This window comes from Muntiacus reevesi, chromosome 13, assembly GCF_963930625.1.
Source record: "Muntiacus reevesi chromosome 13, mMunRee1.1, whole genome shotgun sequence".
Classification (NCBI taxonomy): domain Eukaryota; kingdom Metazoa; phylum Chordata; class Mammalia; order Artiodactyla; family Cervidae; genus Muntiacus; species Muntiacus reevesi.
In genome coordinates, this window is record NC_089261.1 from 17,206,168 (window position 1) to 17,233,566 (window position 27,399).

Below are 27,399 nucleotides of genomic sequence, written 5' to 3' on the forward strand. Positions count from 1 at the left end.
CAGGATGCTAAGAGGCTAAGCATGTTTATTCCACAGCTGTTTATTGATGACCTAGGACATAATGTCTCAGGCTCTGTCCTCGGTGCTGAGATCAGTGTCCAGAGAGACATGAGTTCTGTCTCCAGAAAGCTTGGTGTCTGGCATAGGGAGATAACAATTATAAGGCCAAGCAAGCCATCTAGGGGTGGGGGAGGCATTGGGGCTGGGGGTTGTGATAACACATGGGGTGACACAAGAGAACTGGAGGGAGTCAAGAAGCCTGAAGCCATGAGCAGGAGTGGTCAAACAAAGAGGAAGGGGACAGGCTCCGGGCAGTGGGGATGTTCTACGGCATGCAGACAAGGAAGGGAACAGGACTGTTCCAGGAGACACCAGTAATCCAGTGTGACTACAGTCAAGAGAGGAAAGTGGCAGAGCTGAGACGAGGGTGAGCAGGGGCTGGGTCATGATGAAACCATATTAATGTGATTTGAACTTGACCCTTGACCCAATCCAAATGAACATGTCCTTACTAAGAACCAACAGGAATCCAGCATGGCTCTAGGCAAGGTGAGGATATGACAGGACCCTGTCCTCTGTGTGAGTTTGAACAAGCCTCTACCCTTCTTTAGGTTTCCATTGCCCCATCTACAAAAAGGGCTACACCAGTTTCCCGAACTTAAATCAGCCAGTTTTTGAGTTGTTCCATATCCAGGTACTTCTGTTACTTTTATTTACTTTAATAAACTCACTTTTTAATACAAGGAAACTTATAGTACTATCTTAAATAGAAAATTTTTATCTCTTGTCCTAATAGAAGGCACCTGTGAAAATACATATGATTAAAACAAAGTATTTAATTTTAGTTAGTTACAGTTGCCTACCCAAAGTTCTGAGTCTCAGTCCTGCTCTCTCTCTTTGCAAGTGTTAAAAGAGACAGTAAAAACCCACTAGTACCCAACCCAGGCTTTCTTATTAATATAATCAGAGGGACTGAAAAAGATAGGAGAGAAACTAAATCTTGCGCCGTGGGATTTGATCACACCCGCCCTGCCCCCTCCCCTTTGGTGTGTTTTCTACTCTATCTCTACTCCTCTAACATCTGTGGTCTGGGAAATCTTTCCAGAGGTAGTAAGAGGGGGAAAGGTGGGGCCGGAGGAGGAACGCAGGTTGCAGGAGCACCATAGCCAAGGCAAAGGTAGGGAAGTAAGCATCAGCTCAAGACGCCCCCAGACCAGTGGGCAGGCCAGTGCTAACAGTGGTTCTCCCCCATGCAGAGGATTTCAGTCACCATGTCTGGAATGCACCGAGGTGAAGAAGTCCAATTTGGTCCCATCCACAGCCCGGAGCTCCCCCATGAGAGGGTGCTCCCGAAGCTCCTCCTACGCCAGCACACGCTCCTCCAGCCACTCCTCCCGATCCCCAAACCCCAGAGCCTCCCCCAGGTACACCAGGAGCCGATCCACCTCCTCTGGGAAAAGGTGAGTGCAGTTTTGACCTGGACTCTTCAGCTAGCTAGGTTAACTACAGATGTCCTTTGACCCCCAAGGAACAGGAATGGAACAAATTTGAGTTCAAATACCCATTCTATCCATTACTGGCCGATGGCCTTGGGTGTCAGTTAACTTCTCTGATCCTTAGTTTCCTCCCCTACTGAAATGAAAACTGTAATATATCTTACCCTGAAGGATTGTCCTGAGGACTATTGAACACTTAAATCAGTACTTGGAACACAGTATCAGTTCTGATTGTTGTTATTGTCACGAGGATCCACTCATGTGTATCAATTATCTTCTGCTGCATAAAAATTGTCCCCACGGCATCCCTGGTGGTCCAGTGGTTAAGACTCTGTGCCTCCACTGCAGGGGGCACAGGTTCCATCCCTGGTTAAGGAACTAAGATCCCACATGCCATGGAGCACAGCCCCCCCCAAAAAAATGCCCCCAAATGTAGCATCCTTATCAGTGAGTTTTTACTTCATTCCTGATTCTGTGGGTCAGCAGTTTGGACTGGACTCAGTTGACTGGTTCTTCTATTCCGTCTTGGGTTCACATATGTGTCTTACATCAGCTGGTTGGTTGGCTGGGGGCTGGCTTGTTTGGATGACCCCAACTGACTCATCTCTGTTCCATGTGGCCTTCCATCTTCTAGCAGGTTTGTCTGGGCTTGTTCACGTGGTGATGGCAGGGTTCCAAAAGAGAGCAGTAGTATGCAAGTCCTTGGCTTGGAACAAGCATGATCTCTTCAGCCATTTCCTTAGCCACTGCAAGTCACAAGACCAATCCAGATAGATACAAGGGATGCTCCTCTTAGTGGGAGGAACTGCAAAGTCATCTTGCAAGGGGCATGGATACAGGGAGAAGAACTGTGCCCATCTTTGCATTTTACCACTCAATTCCAATAATCATTGGTTATTACTTGATTTTCTCATGTGGAATAATGATATAGCAGAATGCAGAGACATGAGATCTCGGGAATTGGAAGATTGCATCCAATCTAATCAACCCATGGCTTCACGAAGTCCAGTGTCCCTCTACAAACAAGAACTTCCAACAGCAACCAGACTGTTCCTCTGTTGCAACCATATAATCAAAACACAGTTACTTATATAGATGTTTACCTCAAGACTAGTTCATTCAGAATAAGAGGGCAAGGAATTCAACATGATAGAGTGACATAAATAGAAGAAAAAATCAGGCAAAACAGAGAATGAAGGAGAGAAATAGAATTAAATCAGGAGGAAGGTTAACTCCCAATGGCAGGTCCTACCTTTCTGTATAGTCAGCCCTCTGTAGTTGGGAGTTTCACATCCCTATTTATGAAAGACCAGTGTATTCAATGTACTCTGCCATTTCATAAAAGGTACTTGAGCATCTACAGATTTTGGTATCTACAGGGGCTCCTGGAACCAGTCCCCCACAGGTACTGAGGGATGACGGTAGTCACTATGGAGGTGTGCTGCAAATGTGACTCTAAGCTCCCTGGTAGACGAAAATGGGAAATTGTTCCTTTACATTATAAATAAAAAAGATAAAAATTGAACTAGTTGCCTGGAAGAGCAGTTATTTCTGATTTTTAAGTATGAAAAATGATTCATCTAGTTGCACAGAAAAAGGACAGTATGTACCACAGTGGATAGAAATGCCTGACATCCTTTCAAAGCAGCCAAAAACATGTTTCATCTTCACACTCTTTACTAACGTCTCTCAATAAGTGGGGAAAGAGCAAGTTGGCAAAAGCAAATTTTTGGGGGGCCACAGCTGGACACTGTTGTCCCAGGAGCTATTCCTTGTCCACACTCCTTTCCTCACCCTGGACAGTATGTAGAATAGTCCCAGAGCGATAGTTATTATGATCGCCTAAGAAAGTAGGAAGGGACTAAGGAACACCTAGGTGAGGGCAAGTTAGAGCAAGACTTCTTTTCAAATTGAAAATAGATAGGAAAGCTTTGGGGAGTGTCCCCCCTACTCATCCCTGTGCCCATGGCAGACATCACTAATCCATCACAGTGCTCTTTCCCACTGAACACAGACATGGCCACATAATCCCTCCCAACCCTAGCACGAACAACTAGCAGATCAAGTCATCAATTGTGAAATGAAAATTACTTGAAAGACTGAGGAAGCAGGGTAGATGTTTCTGGGAAACTCGTGGAGAAACCAAGAGATTGGTTTCTCTAAAAGTGGAAGACATTAGCAAAAGGAAAGAAGTCTGGAAACAGCATAGGGGCTAGTAATTTGGATGCACACAGCATCATCCAGCAGAAGTCAGGAGCATCTTGTAGCCAAACAGACATGGGTCCAAACCCCTTACTAGCTGAGGACCTTGCACAAATCACATCATTTCTCTCTGCCTCTGTATCCCCATCTATAGAATTGGATTGATAACAGAGTCTAACCCTAGGAAGTGCTGAGGATTAAATGGGATAATATACACAAAACATTTAGTTCAAAATCCAGCACATAGTAAAATATATGATAATCATATAATAATAAACATTTCCTGTGTGCTGGCTGTACACCAAGATGCTAAGTAATTTACCCTAATTTACTCGTTTAATTGACAATTCTAATTGGGTAAGTACTTTTACCATTTTACAGATCAGAAAAGTGGCCCAGAGAAGTGAAATCACCTACCCAAGGTCACACAGCTACCAAATGGCTAGGATAGGAAGAACTCAATAAAGTGAAGTTGTTGATATTATTACTAACCATTCAAAAGGGAGGGGATTTCGTCCTCAGGTAAGGGCTTGGGTTCCTCCGCAGGGCCTCCAGAAATAAAAAGGCCCCGGGGACCAGCTGAATAAAACGCTAGACAGACGGGGCAAGTCCGGAGGAGCTCAGCAGGCCCCTCAGCGGCTGTCTCTTCTCCTCCAGGTCCTCCTCGCGCTCTCCCAGCTATTCCTCCAAGTCTGGCAAGAGAAGCCCGCCTAGCAGAAGCTCTAGGTCGCGCCGCAGCCCAAGCTACTCCCGCTACAGTCCCAGCAGGTACAGGCCCCACCCCCAGGCACTGACCCCGCCCCTCGAACTAGGCTCCACCTCCGGCCTTGCTCCTTTGCTCAGGTCCAGAATCCGCCCGCAATGCAGGAGAGACCCCGGTTTGATTCCTGGGCCAGGAAGATCTGCTGGAGAAGGGATAGGCTACCCACTTCAGTATTCTTGGGCTGCAGGAGATCTGGGTTTGATCCCTGGGTTGGGAAGATCCCCTGGAGAAGGGAACGGCTACCCACTCCAGAATTCTGGCCTGGAGAATTTCATGGGGTCACAAAGAGTCGGACACGACTGAGCGACTTTCACTCCCTCACTCACTTCTCTCCCACATCGTCTCTCTGGAGCATCTCCCTAGCTCTGCCCAGTTCCTCTCCGGTTAAGCCCCGCCCGCTTATGGATGGGAAGGTGACTCAGCATTCCTAGTGGTTCCCTATGTCCTATTCAAGCGGCGGTGAGGTCCCCAGAACTTCCCTGCATCCTCATGTACTTACCCCAAATCCTCAGCCACACCCCGGAATTCATATCCCCAGCCCTCAGCCTCTTCACACACCTAGTACCACCCCACATCCCTATATCCAGAGCCCCTAATTCTCACTTCTTACTCGGCACCTGGGCCCACCCACCTAGCCTTCATATCCTGACCCCTGCAATGCCCACCTTCAAAGGCTGACACCCTCCTCAGTAGCCAGTCATCCACATAGACTCTCCCACGATGCTATCTTCCCTCCGGCCTCCCTGGGAGCCCCGTGCTGACCCTGTCCCCTGCCCCAGCGGGGTAAAGTGGGCAGGAGGCAAAGTGGGCGCCCTTCTCCCACACGCTCACACCGAAAAAGCCAGGGCAGACTCAGCTCCCCAGTAACCACCCCGTCACCGCACCCCTTCAGGGAGCGGAACCCCAAGTACAGCGAGAAGGATTCGCAGCAACGCGAGCGCGAGCGAGCTCGGCGGAGACGTCGGTCCTACTCGCCCATGAGGAAGCGCCGGAGAGACTCCCCGAGCCACCTGGAGGCGCGGAGGATAACGAGGTGAGGCCAGGAGGCCGGGTACCACCTCCTCCTCACTTGCACTCCCTTCCCACCCGCCCACCCGCTGGAGCCGCTTTGGGGCTGCATTTCAGGACTGTAGGAGCTCAGGGACTCCCCAACCGTTGAAATGAGGTTTCCGTTCAAGGCCTGGAGCGAGTCAGCACCCCACCACCCAGAGGGCTTGCCAGAGGGGGCGGGGCGGTGGGCGGGGCTAGAATGAGGTGGCAGGTCAAAGGGTGGAGCCGGCCTGAGGAATCGGGTGTGGCCGGAACCTGCGGAAGCTGCCGGAATGCCGCTGGCAGGGCTGGGCCATAGAATGAGGTCCAGCCTTGCAACTGGACGCGAGCAAGGAACTGAACGGCGACTTTGCATGGGGGTGGAGCCACTGGCTCCACCCTTAGACCCACGCGCCCAGGTGCAAGGCTTGAATACAACCGTAGGTAATTATACCCTGAACCAAGGGTAGAGAGGGCGAACAGGATTGTTTAGGTACCAGAAGGGGGTGGGGGAGTGGGGTGCGCTAGTGGGTAAGGGGAAGACCAGTATTTTGGAGAGGAATCTTGGCTGGGCCACTTTCCGGGTGAGCTGGGAAAGTCTCTTTACCTCCCAGAATCTTAAGTTTTTTCACCCATGAACTGCTGGAAGAAATAACTCCTAGAAGTGTCAGAAAAATAAAATGAAAAGAGGCAAAGAGGTATGAATGCAATTTATACACTTAAATGCAGAGCACTAGAACCCACTGTGTGCCATTGTGATGGACTGAGTGGTCAGACTCGGTGGGTAAAGATTTCTGTAACAGGTAAAGTCTTAAATGAGAAAAGCCCTAGAAGAGAATCCTGAAGTCTGAGAATTCTCAGGCCTTGAAATGGAGAGAATGGCTGAATGCTGCCCTAAAAATGGCTCTTGAAAATTGGTGGGTCTTCTTTCTGGTCCTCCAAGGGTCAGCTACTCAGTCCAAAGACCCACAAGGAAAGGAGAATCCTGGCTGCCAATGCGTCCTCCCTGGAGATGACCAGAAGGAGAAAAAAGAGCTTGTGCCCCAGAGTAAGGCAGGGTAATGGTGTCATCTTCTCAGATGTCTCACTGAACGGCCTGCTTTGGCCTGGCACATATGGTGGGAGTCCTATACTCACTGCCTTGACTTTCAGAGGTATCCTTGGAGTGGACTTGGAGTAAGGCTAAGAAAAAGGGACTGGTGTTTCCAAAGGCTGTCTGGGTTCCATACTCAACCCCAAATAATCCACCTGAGTGAATCCATTCAATGTTTCCCAAGCTTCCGTCATCCACCACTTTTGCCTTGTCTGATTAAGTGTACTGCTTACTTAATTTTCTTTAAATAGGTATGCTTTTTTTTTAGGTCCATACATTTATTTCAAAATGAAATGATACACTACAATAAATAGAAAAATCAACCTCTTTTGCCATAAATAGAAGGTTCTAGTAAAAATAGCAAAACAAAACTGTTGCAGGAAGGGGGACCCCTTCAAGGGCCCGAAACTGGGCTCTTGTCTAACACTAGGAAATGAATTGTCCAAGGAGACACATACTGACAAAGCAAGAGATTTTATTGGGAAAGGGCACCCGGGTGGAGAGCAGTACGTAAGGGAGCCCAGGAGAACTGCTCTGCGCGTGGCTCGCTTGCAGTCTTGGGTTTTATGGTGATGGGATTAGTTTCTGGGTGGTCTTTGGCCAATCATTCTAATTCAGAGTCTTTCCTGGTGGGGCACGCATCGCTCAGCCAAGATGGATGCTAGCGAGAGGGGTTCCGGGAAGTGGACAGACAGGCAGTGTCTCTTCTCCACCTTTCCCGAACTCTTCTGGCTGGTGGTGGCTTATTAGTTCCGTAATCCTTATTAGGATCTCCTGTCATAAAAAAACTCATGCAAATGGTTACTATGGTGCCTAGTCAGGGTGGGCGGTTTCAATCAGTGTGCTTCCCCTAACAAAACTATGATTAAAGTTGAGATGTAGATTCTGTGGCCAGCTGGATGCTCTCTCTGAGCCCAGCCTTGCTGTGTTAAAAAAGCGAGATTATCACTTTTCAAAGCATATCAGCACTAGACTGAGACCACCTCCTTAATGTTCTCAGGACTGCAAGGGAAGAGTAACAGGATGTTTTTCCCCCTAAGGAGCTGGAACTTGTCTCCTGGGACAATGCCTGTGCTCCCGGGATTACAGCTGGGAGGAGTCCTGCCCTGACACTTTCCCCCTCTGATCTCTGCAGTGCCCGGAAACGCCCCATCCCCTACTACCGGCCCAGCCCCTCTTCGTCCAGCGGCCTCAGCAGCACCTCCTCCTGGTACAGCAGCAGCAGCAGCCGCTCAGCCAGTCGAAGCTACTCCCGGAGCCGCAGCCGCAGCCGCAGCCGCAGCCGGAGCAGGACCCTCACTAGCAGCAGCTGCAGCTCCCGCAGCCCCAGCCTGGGCTCCCGGAGCCGGAGCCGGAGCCGGAGCCGGAGTCGGAGTCGGAGTGGGAGCTACAGCTCAGCAGACAGCTACTCCAGCACGAGGCGCTAAGCCAGGGCCCTCCCGTGAGCCCACTGCCCGTGGGGCCCCTTTCACTCTGGCAGTCTCCCCCACTCCCCGCCCACCCTGCCTTCTCCTTGGTGACAGACAGCTTTGAGGGCTCCTAGGCCCTGTCCTTCCTGCTCTCCTGGGGAGGAGGAGAGGAGGGTTTGGGGGATTCAGCCTCGATGTGGAGCTGCTGGGAGCTTCCACCACACCCTCTGGGGCTCAGCTCAGGCCTGAGCCTATGGAGAAGACTACCTTCTTTTGGCACAGAAAAGCCTCAACGGTTTGTAAGGCGCAATGAGTCCATGACTAAGAAGTTTGGGTCTGGCCAGGAAAATGTAGAGAGAGTTCTGCTAACCCACTGCTGCCAGGCTGCATACCGAAGACCAGTGGTATTTATCACAGCTGCCCTCCTTCTCCTTTCATCCAATCTCGTGGCTACACCTCTATGGATCCCCATGAGTCCCATGGGGTGAGGAGTGGATATTAGAAGAGAGCAGGGCGGTTCAGGTCCAAGAGAGGGGATCAGGAGTTTTAGCTCCGCACATAGGTCAGAGCAAGTGCTGAAAGGCTATTGGGTCCTAGAAAGGGGAACACGTGACTAGGGGACGTGGACATTTCACTTGGTACTAGGTGTCAGGAGATAGGAGATGGACTCTCTGGTCATGAGTATAGAAGCAAGAAGGAGGGGGGAATAAGTCCGCTGCTCCCAGTAGCTCCTTGTGGTCAGGAAGAGGAGCCCAGTAGTTTCTAGCCGTGGAGAGGCCACCAGGCCATTTACACAAAACGCCTCTTGGTGGTTCACAGGGACCCTGCGGCCTCTGCGAAAGGACACAGTGGGCAGTCAGGACAGCTTGGTCTGCACCCGCACCTCCCAAGTTCGCCTCAGCCCCAGTAGCTGGCAACAGCTCAATTCCACGGGACCATCTGCTGAACATTCCCCAGTGCCGTGGCCAGCTGCCAGTCCCAGCGCCAGCCAGTCTGGCCTTACCCTCCAGTTGGCGCCTGCCTGCCCCCTCCCCACTGCCCAGACTGCCGCACCCTGGGTCCTGCCCACTGCAGCCAAGCGCCCACTCACCCACCTACCCACCCTCAGCCTAAGTCAGCCACTTTGCCCCTCAGGAATTTTGCCAGGATGGGGCACAGCAGCCCAGGTTTGGGGGGAAGATCCAAATCCAGAGAGTCTGGGGGAAAGGAGGTTGAATGCTCTGAAGCTCCTGCTGGTTTCCAGAGTTCTTACCAGGTTGGGAAAAGCCCCACCCTCATTTCTGCCCTCACCCCACTCCCCGCCACCCCTGCCCGGGGCTGGGCAGTGAAGGTAAGCTGATCTCCAACACACAAACACCACCAGCTGTTTCACCCACGGAGGGCGCTAAGAACAGGGGCATGAGGGAGAAGATCCTTAAAATAAACTCTGGGGCATCCCCCTCACCAGCTGACTGGCTTTCCGGAGCCTTGCGGGTAAGAGTCCAGTTTGTGGTGGCAACAGCAGCTGGGCAGGGCATGAAGGGAGAGGGTGAGAGGGACAGTCCCCAGCTTTGGAACCTGGGCTTTGGGAAGCAGAGAACGAAATATTCTTTATCCCTTGTACCCCGAGGAGGGGAAACATTTGGAAAAAAAAAAAATCCTGTTTCTTAGAAGCAGTAATGTCCTCCCTCCCCAGTCTTTCCCATCGTATCAGCCTGTGGGGCCAGAAACTGCCCTGCAATGATCCGGAAAGTCCTTCCTCCACCAGGAGAGGGGAGTCAGGCACCAGGGCAGCAGTGGGGGACCCGGCCTTTCCATGACGCCCGCTGGCCCAGAACTGGGCCCCGCCCGCCAAGACTAATGGATGCCAGCGTGGTCACTGCAGAAGGCCTGATGGCAGGTGCCTGGACAGGGGCAGGTGCCCTGGGAGGGCCTGTGCAGCAACTGTAAATATCCCTCTTCCCCGCCCAGGAGCCCGAACTGGACTCCAGTCTCCCTTCATGGAAACAAAGGCTTTCTGGAGCCACAGAACCTCCTTAGCAGGACAGCAGTGAAAGACCCAAGAGCCCCCGTCCAGACTGCCTTCATCCATGCAATTCTGGGGGACCATTTTTGCCTGGGGCTCCTAGCTAACCTCTTATTTATTTATTTATGTTTATTTATTTATTTATGGGATTCCCTCTGCCTCCCTCTCTCTTTCTCTCGGTTGCCATTAGCAGTATTCAAGTATTTATTTATTTATATGGAGAGGATGTGTGTATCTGTGTGTGTGTGGTATGTGTGTTTGGGGAGGAGGGGAAACTTCTAAAGTATTTTTGTGCATCTCTCTTTTTTTTCCCCCTCATGTCTCTATGGATGGAATTTGAGAGGCTGGATGTGGGTGGGGAGGTTTGCCTTTTCCCTGAAAGGGAGAGACTTAGAGCTCTAAGCTTGGAACACACTGGAGGTGGCACAGAAGCACTTCAGGCCAAAGATTCATGACTAAGCCCAAGTCGGGTGAAGTTCAGGCCTGCACCCCAGTCCCCCTGCCTACCAGTTACCTAACTGAAGTACCAAAAAAATGAAAATGGTCAAGAAGCTTATGAGCTAAGGTGCTGACCTGACACTGTAGAGTCACAGCTGACGTGGGGGTTAGAGTCTAAAGTTAGCACATAAGGCACAAGCTTCGAAGTCTAACTCATCTGTGAAAGACCTTTAGGGACGCGCGCAGCGTGAAACATGTGCACCTCTGAATCTCACCCTTATTCCAGGCAATATGTTAGTGGGTGAGGTCATGTGCTCTTCTGAGCCTAAGCTAAGTGTTTTCATAGAAGTTACACATGCTTCTGAACACCCCCTTAGCTAATATCTCCCCATCCCCTGTGAGCTCAGGGTTGCCCTAGTGACAAGGTATCAGCCATCCTGAGAGAGAGAGACAAACCCAAAGCAAAAGCCTTTTTCTGTGACCTCAGGAGAGAGCATACTACTATTTCTGAAGTTGGAAAACAAACAAAATGAAAGGAGCAGCCGGAGCTTCCCCACCCCCAACCCCCTCGAGAAGGCCATTCCAAAACCTGTCTTGGGAACCAGGATCCAGAGGTCTTGACCAGCCCTGGCTCTCTCACCCACTAGCAGCTGAGTGGAGAGGGTGCCCGCCCTTTCCAAAGTCACTCTTCACTGCCTTGGCATGGCCAGCTCGCCTGGTCCGGCCCTGGGTTTGGTGAGACTTTTTCAACATCCCTGATTGTTTTCCCTGGCAATGTGACTTTACTCTGCTCTAACCCAAGCAAAGGAGTACCCCTAGCCTGGGAAAGCTTGCAAGAACTTAAATGCCTCCTGGGAGAAAATCTGCCCTTCCCTGTCACTTGGTGTGTTTCTCAGATTTCCTTTACATTTCCTTTTCTTTCCATCCAAAAATAAAACTCTTATTGGGGCACTGGTAAACCTTGTTTAACCAGCACCCCCACGCCTGGCCCTGCTGTTTCTCTGCATCCTTCACCCTCAGTACACTTCTGCTTCCAGGGGATGATACAGACGGCCTGAAACCTGCTCATGGTTAGAACTTATTTTAAAAAGTAGTATGGGAATGGCTGATTCACATTAATGTATGACAAAACCCACTGAAATGTTGTGAAGTATTTAGCCTCCAACTAATAAAAATAAATAAATTAAAAAAAAAAAAAAGTAGTATGGGAAATGGGAGGGAGATGTGGCTTGAGGTCAAACAACATGAGGCCCTTTGACCCTCCTGCTCTGGATAGTCCCTGGATGTGTGGAGCTAGGCAAATTGCTTCCTTTCTCTGGGCCAAAGTTTCCAACTTTGAGAAGTGGAGGAGTTTTTGAGATACAACCCAGAACATTGACCTGGGGCCTGGGCAATTCTTCAAAGACCTAATAAGTTCACTGAGACTTAGAGAAAAAAGGAAAATATCCTCAGACATTTTTAGGAGGTTCTCAATCATGAGAATAAAGCCTAAAAGCAATGTGTGAACTCCCATTAGTGGATTCAGAAAAGTGAATTCAAATCCCCCACCCAAGAACATTCTAGTTGATCCAGGTTGGACTGCATTTCTGCCTCCATCTGTTCCCTTCTTTAAAGGAAATTCAGTCTTTCAGAAACAAAACACACAAATTGTGATGTTTGAAAGACACGAGGCTGTCAGTCTCAGAGAGCCCCCATCACTTTATTTACCGAGACCCATCTTCCTTTCCCAAAGGCTTTGTTTGAAGAGGTGAATATTTGGGGTGCTTCCAAAGGTTCAAAGTCCATTTTCTTCTTCTCAAGCCTGATTTTTATCTTTTCTTTTGCTGTATTCCTTTTCACAAATATTCAAAATAGCCTCCCGTGCTTTACTTTCTTTTCCAGCTGAATAGAAAATTGTGTCTGATTTAAAAACAAAAAACCAGAATCCTCCAACTACATCCCTTCCATTGGCCAACGGTGTCCAGCTGAGGACCTTAGGGTAGACACAGTGTCAACTGAGCAATGCTTTGTTGCATCTGCTTCCTTCTCTGCACCCACGGGCCAGTGGTACCGATGGGGTTGATATCTCCTCTCTGTCTGTGGCTGTTGTTTTGCATTATTTTCAGTTTTCTGAGGGTTTGTTGGTTTTGTTTTTTGTTGGTAGTTGTTTTGCATTGTGAATACCATGATGGGGGCCCCTCATCAGAACGTGGCTTAATGAATAATTTATTTCCTATTTATTGAGTGGTATTGGGAGAGGTGAGAGACCACTTCTTCTCCGGAAATGTTATTGGAAATCAGTCTGTCTCTCAGCTCCACTGTCTGTGGTGGGGACGTTCTCGCCCAGGTAATGAGTGCTAGAATCACCCGGCAAATTGGAATTGGCAGAAACGGAGGCTTCAGTCATACAAATTAAGCTCAAATGGAACTAAAACACTGGTTATCTCCGGGAAAACCTCATTTAGATGGAAATTAATTGAGGAATGAAATGCCTGTGCACAAACCAACTTCTATTAAAAAGTCACAACTCCTTGAAAAAGAGAGAGAGGGAGCGAAAAAAAGAGAATGAAAATTGTAATTCCTTTTCTCTGGCCAAGAAAAGCTGTGCCTCATCTTCTAACGAGCCGAGCCAAAGAGACTGGAACAGCATTCTTATGTGGTTCTCTTGCCTATATGTGTCCGTCTGGGTGCAATGGAGTGTTCTCGGGCCTCAGTCTTATCATCTGTAAAACGGGTCTTGGCCTAAGTGTTCTTGGTAGGGTGGAGGGAAGGGTTCTAACTCTGAGGCGGTAAGTTCCAGACAGTCAGATGTAGAATCCCTCGTGTCTTATGCTGACTATAGGTTGAAGGGTCAGAAGAAAATAAAGAAGCAGGGTGTGGACTTATTTTGCAGAGTGAGTTGGGAGTAGCTGAGTCCTGGCAGAAGCGGGAGACCTCCAGGTTCTGGCACCTGAGAACTTCTGTGGCCTGGTGAAAGCCCTCTGTATGAGCCTGAACTTCTCTGCAAGCCCAACCATCCAGCATAGTCAAAGGACAGGCCTGGACGGCTTTGCCGTGCTCCGGATTTCAGACCCCGTGTATTGTGTCAGGTCACATTTTGTGCAGTTGATCAAACCAGCCAGCGAGACTAGTCATGTTGCTGTGACCCATTTTTCAGGTGAGAAAACTGAGGTCCGGGAAGGGGGCACTTGCCCTACCCAGGCTCCCTTGAGCTCCGAGCTGCCTGACCCCGTGCCCTCCCATTGCTCTCCCCTGGTAGCTCTTTCTTGCCAGGCGTAGGCTGTGAGGAGTTCTCTTTGTGCTGTATCTGTTCTCTCCTGATCTCCAGCTGTCTCCTTCAGCAGCCATCGGCCAAGGACCCAGTAGAATCTACCACAGCAGCCCTGGGAGGGGGCTTGATCCACCCCAGGGCCATTTCTCCACATCAGGGGCTGGAACTCCCATCTGGAAAACCCCAACTTGGGGGACCCACCAGCAGCCCAGCTCAGCCCGAGCAGCCGGCCTCTACCCACCCGCCCACGTCAAAGGAGGAGAAGCTGCTGTGTCTGCCGGCATCCTGGGACCCTGTCCTCCACGCAGTGACACAGTGGCCGTGGCTTGTTTGATATCTGGTGTCCACAGCTAAGCATAACCTTCCTGGGGTTTCTGGCTTTTTTTTCCCAGCCTGTACAAAACATGTCTCTGTTCTAATAAAAGGTTCCATGGTATGGTGTTCTCATCCTTGGCCCAGCATACTCTGTCTACGTATGGTGCCCAGAATCGGAGGGAGGTTGACAGGGAGGTGGGGACAGAGAACAGCCCAGCAGCAGCTGCTGTGTGTGACACATTGCCCCAGTGTTTCTTCAAAACAAGCCTGTAAGTATTTGGGGTCCACATATACATTCATAGCGGCCACCTTTCCCGAAGCCTTTTTAATCTTAGTCTTCGGCACCCACCTGTCTTAGGTATAGGTGTTAAGATCTCTTTTCTACTAAGAGGAAAATGGAGGCCCAGGAAAGCAAAGTCACCAGCCCAAGACCACAGAGTCCATGATAGGATGCAAGTGGACTGACTCCAGACACATCTTTTCTCTGCTCTGCCCCACAGCACTTCTGCTCATGAAGTAAGTGGCCAGTTTTCTTTGGTAAAAGTTTATCTCTGAGGTCTTCACAGTTAGGAGGAAGCTCAGTCCGGGGCACAGATATGGGAGTCCAAAGACCTGGATTCTAATCTGGACCCTAGTGGTATGCCGGGGAGCAAGGACCACACCCCACTGGGCCTTAGGTTATTCATCTGTAAAACGGACAGCAACTGCGACCTCCCTGGGCTGCTCTGAGAACCAGATGGGACAGTGGTGCTAAGAAAACAAAATAACAGACTGAGTCCGTAGAAAGCACAATGCTGGTAAGCATAATAACTTTTCCAAATCGAGTCTGAGTTATGGGAGGGACTCAAAGACAGGCTAAAGTAGCCTGCTCAGAACAGTGGGGCCCCCAAGACCCAGTGGAGGCCTCCAGAAACGTTCTCACTGTCCCATGTGAAAGTTTCTTGCCATAGAAAACAGGTGTTGAAAATACTCACAGGGCAGCCAGGTGGGGAAGTGGACAGAGTTGGGACTCTGGGGAGCCAGGGAGGCCAATGCACGGTTGCCACAGAGAAATCTCAACTCAGGGCTGCCACGTCTCTCAATTTGTCCAGGGAATCTGAATTTTTAGATTGACTTTCCTGATTTTCAAAATGTTCGAAACTCATTCCTTTTTTCAAATACTATTTGGGTCCAAAAAAAATGTGTACATGCACACACACACATACAGATAATACCATCCCAGAATAACATCCCAGGGGCCAGAGAGGAGGATGTGACTCAGCCCCACCTTCACTCCCACCCCCAGGGCCACTGGGAGGTTGTTTCAGCCCCTTGTTTACACGTGAGTGGGTTATTAATTAGCTCAGGAGGAAAGATCAAACAAAACCACCCTCCAGAAATCTCCCTCGGGAATCTTAGATGGGACTACCTCCCTGGGGAAGATTCAAAACTATCACATCAAAAAAGACACACAGATGTACAGAAAAGAATTTTGGACTCTGTGGGAGAAGGCGAGGGTGGGATGTTTAGAGAAAACAGCATCGAAACATGTATGTTATCAAAGGTGAAACAGATCACCAGCCCAGGTTGGATGCATGAGACAAGTGCTCAGGACTGGTGCACTGGGAAGACCCAGAGGGATGGGGTGGGGCGGGAGGTGGGAGGGGGGATCAGGACGGGGAATACATGTCAATCCATGGCTGATTCATGTCAATGTATGGCAAAAACCATTACAATATTATAAAGTAATTAGCCTCCAACTAATAAAAATAAATGGAAAAAAAAAAACTATCACATCACATCACCACTCCCTGCCCTGCCACCCCCTGCCCCCACCACCCACACTGATTTCCTTCTTCCCAAACTGGCTTGGTTAAGGCAACCACCAGTGTCCTCTTTTGAGACTTCATCAATAAATAATGATAATAATAATTATTATTACTTATTATGAATCAATTATCATGTGCCAAGCCCTTTGCATACCTTAGCTTGATTTTTGCTAACAACCCCATTTAGCCTCATTTGACAGAGCAGAAGATTGAGGCTCAGAGAGAGAAGTTCATGTAGCTAGTGGATGTTTGAACCGAGGTCTATGGGCTCCGGGACCATTTCTGCTGCACCCCTCTGCCTAAGAAGGTATGGACCGCATCAACTTGGAGCTAGCCCCCTCTATAGGCCCCTGAAAACTTTTTCCAGAAAACATGTGTGCTAGGAGGTGGCCAGCCCTGGAGGGCTTTACCCTTCTGTCTGTGTTCTGACTCCCAGTTTTGGGTTACGGGAACCCTTGCGTTTGTTCTTCCTAAAATCAGCCTGAACAGGCACCCCACCCCATCCTAGTCTCCAGGGGGGACAGCCCTGCTTCCACAAGTGCTTCTCCTTCAGGCGAGGTTGGCAACTGCCCAGGGATGGAGCAGAGGCAGCGTCCAGCCTAACCTTCTGCAGCCCCAGGGGCACACATAGCCCTTCCACTGGGTGAAGGCACTCAGACAAGCAGGGGTTGGGGGCAATAGCAGAAAATAAAACTTCCCAAGAAGCAGGGGCCCCTAGCTTGCCTCATGACCTTAGCAAATCAAGCCCTTTCCGGACTCTAGTTACCCCACCTGATTTGGCTTACAGCAGTGGTTCTCAGTCCTGCGTCTACACCTGTGACCTTTATCAAACTACCCACACTTGAGTCCCACTCTCACCCCAAATAAGAATCCCTGAAAGTGGTTGCCCTTTAGCAGTCTTTTTAAAGGGTTCCCAGGTCATTCTACTATGAAGCCAGGGTTGAGAACCACCGAGTCAGATGGCACCTAAAATGTCACCTGCCAACCAGATCTGACATCCTGAGTGTGGTACGAGTTGTCATCATGGGAACAGAGAACACAGGCCACAATGCTCACTCTTGTAGAGGACCTGCTCTGTGCCAGGCATGATGCCAAGCACTTCACAGGTATCGACACAAATGACTCATGTGATTTCATCTTCACATCCTTAAGAGCTGTGTACTATTTTAGGCTGATTTTACAGATGCAGAAACTGAGGCACAGTCAGGCAACCTTGGATCACACGGCTAGTAAGTAGCACACGCTGGACGCTAGAATAAGGGTGAGTTCAAAGGGACGCCTAAAACAGCCTTGGAGATTCAAGGAAGGCATCCCAGAGAAACTGACATCCAGGCTAAAGCCTGGGAAGGGAGTGGAGTTGGCCAGGCCAGAAAAAGGGCCCAAGAGAGAGGAGGAAGGGGCTGGGATGGCAGGCAGGAGCAAGTGCCTGGGTGGGGGAGCGGGCGGAGGAGTGACCTCACCTGCCTAAAGTCGGGCTCTGTCCCTGCCTACCCTTGCATTCCTTCCATAGTGCTATTACAAGTGTGTTTACTTGTTTACATGATCGCCGTCCATCTCCAAGAGGTCAGAAGCCTTGTCTACCTCATTCATCCCCCTCTCCTGTACGCCCCGCAGGGAGTGCCAGGCCGGTCCCTGGCTGACTGCCATATAGTTGAATCTGCTTGGGGTTGCCAGCTCTGTGCCTTACCCTTCCAATTCCCATGCATTTTTAAGCTGGTTAAGTTTTACTTGTGTGGGGGAGGGGTGGATGGGGAGTGTGGCTAGGGGGAAAAAGCAGCAACATGTCCCACACAGGGGTCTCTTGTGCACATGTCCCCACTAGGGGTTGTGTCCCTCCCTGGGAGACAGCATGGGGTGTGAGGCAGACAGATGTGGGCACCTAATATTCACCCAGCACCGTGTGAGCCTCTGGGGTGTAAGTCCTGGGATGGACTAAATGGTATATTTTTAAAAGGCAGTGGTTGAGAGTGAGTGAGGACTTGGGAGTCAGAAAGACCTAGATTTGAGCTTGACTCCGCTACTTCCTAGCTGTGTGTTTCTGTGTAAGTGACTTAACCTCTCTGAGTATCAGGTTCATCACGTTTCCAATGGGGATGATGCAAGTGTCAGTATCATAAAGGTGACTTGGTGATGCATGTAAGCACTGAACCCAGGGCTTGATTGAGTTAGTGTCACTGTTATTGATCCTAAAAATGTTGGGGGTTGGGGACAGGCTGGCTGAGTTGCCTAGATACCCTCACGATAAGTTTCCAGGAGGGTTCTGGGTCACCTTGGCAAAAGCTCAAACAGCCTCTCTTCTCACCTTTCATCATCTTGAACACCAGATTCTCAAGAGAGCGCTCCCAGCTGCTGCCCTCCATAAATATCTCCTCCACCTAGAAGAATGCAGAGTCTCCTAAGAACTTGGCAATCTCCCTACATGTATCCCTACCCTGACATTTTGTCAACATTGTATAACAGAGTAGTTCTCACATCCATCCACTAGTAGAAAGACATGGGGCACCGTTCAAGCATCTGTACCCAGAGCAACAGAAGTTTCCACTCCTCTGAATCCTGCCTCTAAACCTTCTATAATTATACCAACCTGTGGCCAGGTGACTCAAGGCAGTTTTTCTTTTTTCTTTTTTCCTCTTGCCAATAAAACTTGTCCAATGCTTTCTCAAGGTGGAACACTGGGTCCCTTTAACAATCTACTCTGGAATCTAAAACCAAAATAAACAATAGCAACCACATTAAATACATTCACATTGCCAAATGGAATGGGGTTGGAATGAGTGTACACACACACACACACACACACACACACACACAGGATGTTTTCTCTGTGGAGTCTCTCTCACCTCAAATCGTATCTCTGGATTAAGTAATCTTAACCTAAGGGAATCCATGACCTCCTGGGCTTGGCTTCAGAGAGTCTGAATCATTTGACATCCCACGCAAAATTGTTATGTATGAAAATATCAGCATTTTGATGCAGAGAATGACATATTTCCCACTAGTTTTCAAAAGGAATCCAACTTGAAATCTTTAAGAATCTTCTGCAAAATCTCTTTACTCTCTCAAGATGTGGCAGAGTTTCTAGGTGTCCCCTATGGCCCTTTCATCCTCAGTAATAACCCTCCACCCCAATTTTTAACTGGGCCACCCAGAATAAAGACTGCATTTTCCATCCTCCCTTGCAATTAGGGTGGCCATGTGGCTAATTTGGCCAATGAGAAAGGCAGAATTTTTGCATGGTAACCTCCAGAAATGTCTATAGAAGAGATTTGTTGTGTGCTTTTTCCTTCTTTCTCATCCCTTCCTTCTTCTTGCTGCTGGAATGGGGACATGAGGGCTGGAACTCAGGTGGCTCCCTGGTCCGTGAGATGGCTTTGGAAATGGAGCCCATGAAGAAGGGCCAGCAAGATGGAAAGGTATCCGTCTCTAAGGGCTTTGTGGAGCAGCAGCATCAAAGCAGCTCAGACAGAATGTCTCTGAACTTTAATATTAGGAAGAACTAAACCTCTCTGTTCTTTCAGCCACAGTTGTTTAGACTCTTATTCTCAGCTACTGTTCATCGTAACTCATAGTCAAGGTGAAACTAAGCCTGTCCTGAGAAGCAGGTATTTTGTTTATACCTTGTCCACCTCTGTACATCCTCCCCAATGACTCCAATCTTTCTCCCCCTCCCAGCACAAACCGTGAGAACCCTCTTGGGCTGAGTCCTCCTAAGAGCTGTCATTCCCAGACCTAAAAAAAACAGTTTCCAAAGCAGCTGCCTGGTGTCATGGTCACCAACTAGTCAAACCAGCTCTTGCTCTCACCTCAGAGATACGTGAGGAAAAGGCCCTCAAGATTATAGACTTTCCAGTTCTCCCCCCAGAATTTCAGAGTGACCCTCTACTAAATGTTTCATAATGGCACTCTGCAGAAGAATCCCAAACTAGGAGGGATAGATACCGCTTTCCCAGCCGGTTCTCTCCATAGAGGAGACAGAATGACTTACCCTCAGAATGACACCAACACCAAGAAAGTTCTTTTGAAGCAACACTAACAACCACAAAAGGATAGAATTTGGAAGACTATTCATCAGAATAGACCAGGATGCCAGGACTGGTAAAGCTCAATCTTCATCTCAATCCCAAAGAAGGGCAGTGCTAAAGAATGTTCAATCTACCAGACAATTGCGCTCATTTCCCATGCTAGTAAGGTTATGCTCAAAATCCTTCATGCTAGGCTTTAGCAGTACTTGAATCAAGAAATTTCAGATGTACAAGCTGGGTTTAGAAAAGACAGAGGAACCAGAGATCAAATTGCCAATATTCGTTGCATCATAGAGAAAGCAAGGGAATTCCAGAAAAACATCTACTTCTGCTTCATTGACTACATCAAACCTTTTGACTGTGTGGATCACCACAGACTGGGGAAAATTCTTAAAGAGAATTTTACCTGTCTCCTGAGAAACCTTTATGTGGGTCAAGAAGCAATAGTTAGAATCTTGCACAGAACTGACTGGTTCCAAATTGGGAAAGGAGTACCGCGAGGCCATATGCTGTCACCCTGTTTATTTAACTTGATGCAGAGGACATCATGCGAAATGCCAGACTGGATAAGTCACCAGCTGTAATCAAGATTGCCAAGAGAACTGTCAACAGTCTCAGATATGCAGATGATACCACTCTAATGGCAGAAAGCTAAGAGAAACTAAACAGCCTCCTAATGAGGGTGAAAGAGGAGATTTAAAAAGCTAGCTTAAAACTAAACATGAAAAAAACTAAGGTCATGGCATCCAGTCCCATCACTTCATGGAAAATAGAAGGGGGAAAAGTGGAAGCAGGGACAGATTTTCTCTTCTCAGGCTCCAAAATCACTGTGGATGGCGACAACAATTACTTCTGGGGAGGAAAGCTATGAGAAACCTAGACAGTGTATTAAAAAGCAAAGACGTCACTTTGCCAACAAAAGTCTATATAATTAAAGCTATGATTTTTACAGTAGTCATATGTACTGATGTGAGAGTTGGACCATAAAGAAGGCTGAGCACTTTGATTGATTTTGCAGTTGGCAAATTTTGATTGGCAATGCAGTTGATGTAACCCTCTCCTCCCCTCCCATCCAATCGTGTGCACAAAATGCTTCTCTTTACTATATTAAGGATTATGTTCACCTTTGCCTCTCCTTAGCCAATAACCTAGCCCAGGCCATCCTCTTCCCCAGATTCTGCACTTTGAAGAATTGATTCTTTTGAATTGTGGTGCTGGAGAAGACTCTTGAGAGTCCCTTGGACTGAAAGGAGATCAGCCCTGAATATTCATTGGGAGGACTGATGCTGAAGCTGAAGCAATAGTGAGGGAGAGGCAGGCCTGGTATGCTGCAGTCCATGGGGTCACAAAGAGTCAGACATGACTTAGCAACTGAACAATAACAGCGATGCAGTACTAACAAAGAAACCCTAGATCTCACAGTCTTACAGAACATAACTTTATTTCTCATCCAGTAGGGAGATGCCCCTCACTGATGAGTCGGTGACCATAGTGCTAAGGAAGGAGAAATCACCTAAAGGTCCTGCCTTCATGAGACCAGGATCTCCCTGGGGTAAATTATAGTAAATGCCTTGATGCTTTGAACTGGAATTGACAGACATCACTTCTGCTCACAGCTCATTGACCACAGCTAGTCATGGGCAACCACAGTAATGTCATTGCTACCTACCAAATGCTTGGAATTTTATTGAATCCCAATGATGTGCCAAGTTCTGTTTTATGTGCCAAGGACAGAGCCCTAAATGACAAAAGTCCCCACACTCAGCCCTCATGAAGTTTTCATTCTAATAGAAGAGGCAGATAAAAAAATAATAATAATAGAGTGGTGAGATGTCACTGTCCGTTAGTAGCCAGGGTTATGAAGAAAAAGAAACCAGCTGATGTGAGAGAACATGATAGGAGAAGGTTTGTTTGAGTGAGTGACATTTAAGTAGAGACACCTATGAAGCGAGAAACCAGAAGTGTGGAGATCTGGGGAGAAGTGTCATAGGCGGTGGGGAGGTCCTTGGATGGAAATACATATGAATCTTTTGTCCCAAGGGCAGAAAGAAAGTCACTGGGACTTCAGCTCAGGGGTGAATGGGAGCAGGAAATCAGATCAGAAACATATCCAACAGCCTTTACTTCCTCCGTAAAATTTTTCAGCCTCTAAAATTGTTTAAATTGTTCATTTGATTATGTGCTTATTGATAGATGTGAGAGCAGAGACTTCTGCCTCATTCATTGCTTTCTCTAGCCCCCTAGGCTAGTGCTGTGTGCATAAGAACTTAATAAATACATAGTGAATGAATCAATGAATAAATGAACGAACTGAGTCTCTTCACTCCCCTCATCTGCTCATCCTCACATATCATTGGATGGCACCACCATCCACCCAGTTGCCCAGATCGAAAAAGTGGGCAATGCAGTTGATGTAACCCTCCCCTCCCATCCAACCATGTCTGCAAAATGCTTCTCTTTACTGTATTAAGGATTATGTTCATCTTTGCCTCTCCTTAGCCAATAACCTAGCCCAGGCCGTCCTCTTCCCCAGATTCTGCAGCAATCTTCTTTGCTGGTCTCCCTGGAGTCTTGCCCTGTACTACACTCTCCATAAGCAGCTGGTGATTTTTCTAGAATCTCACATCTCATCACATCACCTTCCCTCTCCAAACAGGTCAGTGGATCTTCAAAGTACTCAGGGGACTTCCCTGGTAGTGCAGTGGTTTCAAAGCTTCAAAGTGATTCAAAGCTTCCACTTCAGGGGGCACAGTTCAGTCCCTGGCTGGGAAATGAAGATCCCACATGCCTCAAGGTGCAGCCCAAAACAAAATTAAAAAAACAAAGTGCTCAGGACAAAGTCTAACTTCTTGGTGGGGTCTACAAGGCCCTACATCATCTGGCCCATACCCACCTCCCCAACCATATCCCCCTCATAATCTGCGCAAATAATAACCCTGTGATATACGTAATAGTATCATCCCTGTTTTACAGCTGGCAAGACAGAGGTTCAGAGAGGCTAAGACACTTTCCCAGAGCAGCACAGCTAACAGGATTCAAATCATGGTTTGATGTATACCAAGATGGCTTACCCCAGGCAGCCTGCAGGCTCCAAGTATCAGTGTGTTCTGGTGTCATTCTACTGAGAAGGTCTGGAAGGACTTTCAGACAGTTCTAGAGAGGAAGGCCCAGTGAGAAGGTGGAGGGAGGGGAGGGGTGGGCTGTGACCTGCAGGTCAGCTGTGATCTCTTGGATCTGGCTGGGTCTGGAGAGCTGGTGCCCTGGCTGGGCACACAGTGGGTGCCAGGTGGCCCAGCTCACTGGGCAGTTGAGGGTACAGGCTTAGAAACCCGTCAGCACAGATCTGACTCTGTGCCTTAGACGTTTCAACATAAAACGGGGTTAACAATATCCTAGGCTTAACAATATCCTGGCTTCTAGAGTTGTTATGAGGATGAAAAGAGAGAAGATATACCAGGCATTTAGCAAAGCTTGGCACTTAACATGTCTTGAATAATGGTGGGATCATTACTGTTTTGTTATTCTGATTGTTGTTATTCACAGAATGATGAAGTGATTAGGAGCACAGGCTCTGGAGCCAACTTGCCTGGATTTTTAATATCAGCTCTGCCACAGAGTAGCTCTGTGACCTTGAAGGGTTATTTAACCTCTCTGTGCCCCATCTGTAGCATCATCTGAGAATGGACATAATGACACTGACTTTGGAGCAATTTGGCTGAGGATTAAATAAGTCGATACATAAAGCACAACTGGTACAAAATGTTACATTCTGCTGTTTACATTGTTATTAGGATTATTATAATTACTTTTAGAGGTAGTTAGAGGAAGCAGTCTGGAGAGAATTTTGGAGTCTATTGTAGGAGGAAGCTAGAGCTTAATAAAGAAGCATTACCTACATGGGAGGAGGGCATGGACTGGTTTAGAGAGGGACCATGTGGGTTGTTTTTTATTTTATATATTAATATATATATATTAATTAATGTTTGTGTGGGCAGAAGAAAGAGCACTAATCTTGAAGTTCAGACACACCTGGGTTCAGAACCCAGAGGCTGGTGGCCTTGGACAAGTCACATCATGCTTTAAGTCTCAGTTTCCTCATCTGTAAAATGGGAGTGATGACAGTGCAAACCTCAGGGTGGGAGGGCTGTTGTGACAATTAAACAAAAACATGCTTGGAAAACATTCAGCTTGGTGCCTGGCACCTTCTAAATACTCAGGGAATTTCAGTTAATATTCCAATACTGTCACTGTGTGTAGAGTCTATCACATGTAAGCAAGACAGTTCAGACACAATAGATGATGTTATGAGACATCATCTACTGAGCCGAGATCTCCTTTTCCCCCCTAATGCACTAGGTACCTTTCTAGACACAGGGGATGCTGCTGGGAATAAGATACCCAAGAGTCCTGCCTTAAGGAGCTGAGGATGCTGGGAATTCCATTTCTGTCATTCACAGAAGAGCTGAGAAAAGGAAGGAAAAAGACATACATGCTCCCTATTTTTTTGGGAATGAGCTGGCTCTGGGGGTGTCCAAGAGAGGGAACGCAGAGCTGGGTCTTCCTGGACCTGGAGGCTGAATGAATGTAAGGGGTGGCAGAACCTCCACACCCAGAACAAGAGTCCCATGGAGTTGTAGATGAAACTTTAGGCATAAATGACATCCAGAAACCCATGACTCAGAGGGATTCACAGAACAACCCCCTTCAGCTCCCATAGCAACCACCCCCTCCCCCCCCCCCCCCCCCCGCCCCCTGCCCCAACGTGGCTGGACCTGAAGGCGAAGGGGCGAAGCCTGGGGAGGGAGGAGCTTGGGTTTCTCACTGCAGTGGGAAGAAAAACAGCACAGCATCGGGCAGCTGACAAGCCTGGGTCTTCGTCTGGCACTGCCTGTGCAACTCCAGGCTGCCGATTCTCCTCCCAGGGCCCCACTTTCCATAGTGCATAGTGATGTCACCCTCCCCCCAGGCAGTCTGTTTGAGGCTTAATTGTGGCCCTTCCCGTGTGAAAGCTCCAAGAAGACGGCAGCCAAGAGAACCCTTGTTCCGGGACTTGGGGTCTCACATCACCCCCTCCCCAGCCCCACCAGGGTCTTGCCTTCCCCAAGAGCCAGCCCGGAGGCCCCATCCCCACCCTAGGCTCTCCCAGAGCTGACCCCATATTTTCACCTGCCTGCTGACAGCACGCGGGGCTTGCTGACTACTTTCCATGTGTGTTTGCTGACTCCTCTCCAGGGTGCCGGTCAGCAGGGCCAGCAGCTGCCTCCCTGCTCAGCTTCCCAAAGCAGAAGGTTGGCCTGAGCCACAAATACAGCAAGCCTCCATGAGGGAATGGGACAGAAGGCATGTAGGAAGATCACCAAAACAGGGTCTGGGCAATATTGTCCCATTCTGGTAATTACCGTAGACTCCCATGTCCCACTGGCTCAAGTTCCAATTCTCACTCAGCTGTGTGGTCCAGGACAGGTGGCTTCACCTCTCTGAACCCTGGAGATTCATTGAGGTGATGAATCAAAGTGCTGGGCACAGGGCCTGGTACATAGTGCTCAATAAATGTGAGCAGTGACCACGACTGCAGGAGGCGGTAGAGCAGAGGAGTCAGGAGCCAAACTTCTGCTGCTTCACTGGATGTGTGGACACAAGGAAGACACATATCCTCGCAATGTGCCTCGATTTCCCCATCCGTTCAATGGGGATAATAAAAGTCCCTTCCCTGTGGAGTTATAGGGAGGATTAGCCGAGCTAATATACATAAAGTGCTTAGAACAAAACCTGGCACGTATTAGTTGCTGAGACGTATCCGACTCTTTTGTACTGTAGCCCACCAGGCTCCTCTGTCCTTGGATTTCTCCAGGCAAGAGTACTGGCATGGGTTGCCATTTCCTTCTCCAGAGGATCTTCCTGACCCGGGTCTCCTGCATTGCAGGCAGATTCTTTACTGTCTGAGCCATCAGCGAAGCCCGGTAGAAGTGCCAGATAAATGGTAATGATTGCCATTGCTATTTCCTAGCTGCACCACAACCCTTCCCTCCTGTGGGCCTGGAAGCTGCAATCATCCTTGAGAAGGTGGATGAGGTCCTTGAGTGTGTGTTCCCCCCCTACTCCCCTTTGTGGAAGGGAAGTCTGGGAGGAAAGAGAAGCAGAGTCTTCTAGAACACACCCATCAGCAGACTCGGGCACAGAGCCCCAACCCCACAGAAACACACTCGCGAGCCCACCCACTCCAGCCCACACACAAAACTCACTCCCTCGGGATCCCGCCACCCCCACCCCGGCTCGGAAACCTCCCCAGCCCCCACCCAAGCTGAAGACAGGGCCAGCCTTCTCCTGTGTGTCATGCAGTGCTTCTCCCCATCCTGGCTCCACACTCAGCCAGCCTCGCCCCGCTGTAATTACAGAGAGCACTGAGGCCTCTCTGCCCGGTGTGACGTCAGCCTGAAGCTTCCAGCTCGATGATCTCATCCCGGTCACTTGGGATGCGGGTGCCGCCATCTCCCTCTCTTGGCCCAGGAGGAAGGCCGCTCAGCACAGGCTTGTAGGTTCCACCCCAGGCCCACCCCCTGCCCCCGAGGTGTGCCCAGGCTCCGCTTCCTGCTTCCTCACCTGCAGCATGGGCGTGGTGACAGTCCCCGGGGTGCCTTTGTGAGGGTTTAGGGCTATCACGTCTACCCCTGCGCAGCCTCATGGCAGGTGCATAGGGGACAGTAGACGATGAGGATGTTGTCATCCTCCATACTGTTATTTTTAGCAAACTGCTTCATGTGTGCCCTGCTTAATACCGAACTGATTTCTCAACCAATGACTCACTGAATTCCTTAACCCCCCACCACCACCACACCCACCCCACGCCACGAGGAAGGCAGGACCCAGACCCCAAGCCCACAGAGGGATCAACGGCAAGCCGCAGACTGCACACCACCTGGGCACAGATCAAAGGCAAACCCAAGCTCTAGGGGCGCTGAGGTCAAAGATTAATTTACAAATTCATTCTCTGAGCTACCTGGAAGGGGCAGGGGAATCTAGAAAACAGGCCCTCTCTGGGCTTGGAGTATCAGACCAGACACCCTGCCTGAATACAGCACCTTTGATAATTGTCATGATTAACTGTCCTCACCGTAAGAGAAGCTACCACTGGGTACCACTCCCCATGGCAGCTTCCTCATCTGTAAAATGGAGATCAGCGTGGTACCCTCACCTCACGGGACTGATGGTGAAGATAAAGCAGGTTAATGTTTGTAAAGCATTTAGAACAGAGCCTGGCACCTAGCAAGCATTATGTAATTGAGAGTCAACATTGAAAATATGAAAGTGATGGTTTGCTAAATGTTTTAAGGAGGATGACACATCCGTCAGGAGGCTACTGTTACATCCACTTTACAGGTGGGAAAGCAGATAGTTCAGAGCCACCTGCGGAAGAATGTTATTCCCCGCAGAAGGCAAGCACTGAGAGCCTGAGGATGCTAAAGGCTTGGAAGAGGGGAATGCAAACCAGGGCCATCTGCCTTCAAATCCACTGGGCCCCGGAGTCTCTCTCCTCCCCTTGCGCGGGTCCCCAGGGAGGAGGCAGGACGC

The 27,399-nt window shown here is 49.1% G+C and overlaps 1 protein-coding gene and 1 long non-coding RNA gene across 2 annotated transcripts in view; one reads left to right on the top strand and one right to left on the bottom strand.

Moving 5' to 3' along the window:
* SRRM4 (serine/arginine repetitive matrix 4) overlaps positions 1-8,010 on the top strand; it is a 160,723-nt gene extending 152,713 nt beyond the window's left edge. The window contains exons 10-13 of the mRNA XM_065905037.1: positions 1,257-1,460; positions 4,356-4,466; positions 5,354-5,494; positions 7,719-8,010. Coding sequence (XP_065761109.1) covers positions 1,257-1,460; positions 4,356-4,466; positions 5,354-5,494; positions 7,719-8,010 — 748 coding nt within the window. The remainder of the gene's footprint in view (positions 1-1,256; positions 1,461-4,355; positions 4,467-5,353; positions 5,495-7,718) is intronic.
* Positions 8,011-18,126: 10,116 nt separating this feature from the next.
* On the bottom strand, positions 18,127-26,552 carry LOC136146072 (uncharacterized). The gene is made up of 3 exons (XR_010658891.1): positions 26,431-26,552; positions 18,393-18,510; positions 18,127-18,183 (listed from the first exon to the last, which is right to left on the bottom strand). It is a non-coding gene; the product is annotated as an uncharacterized lncRNA (long non-coding RNA).
* Positions 26,553-27,399: the final 847 nt, after the last annotated feature.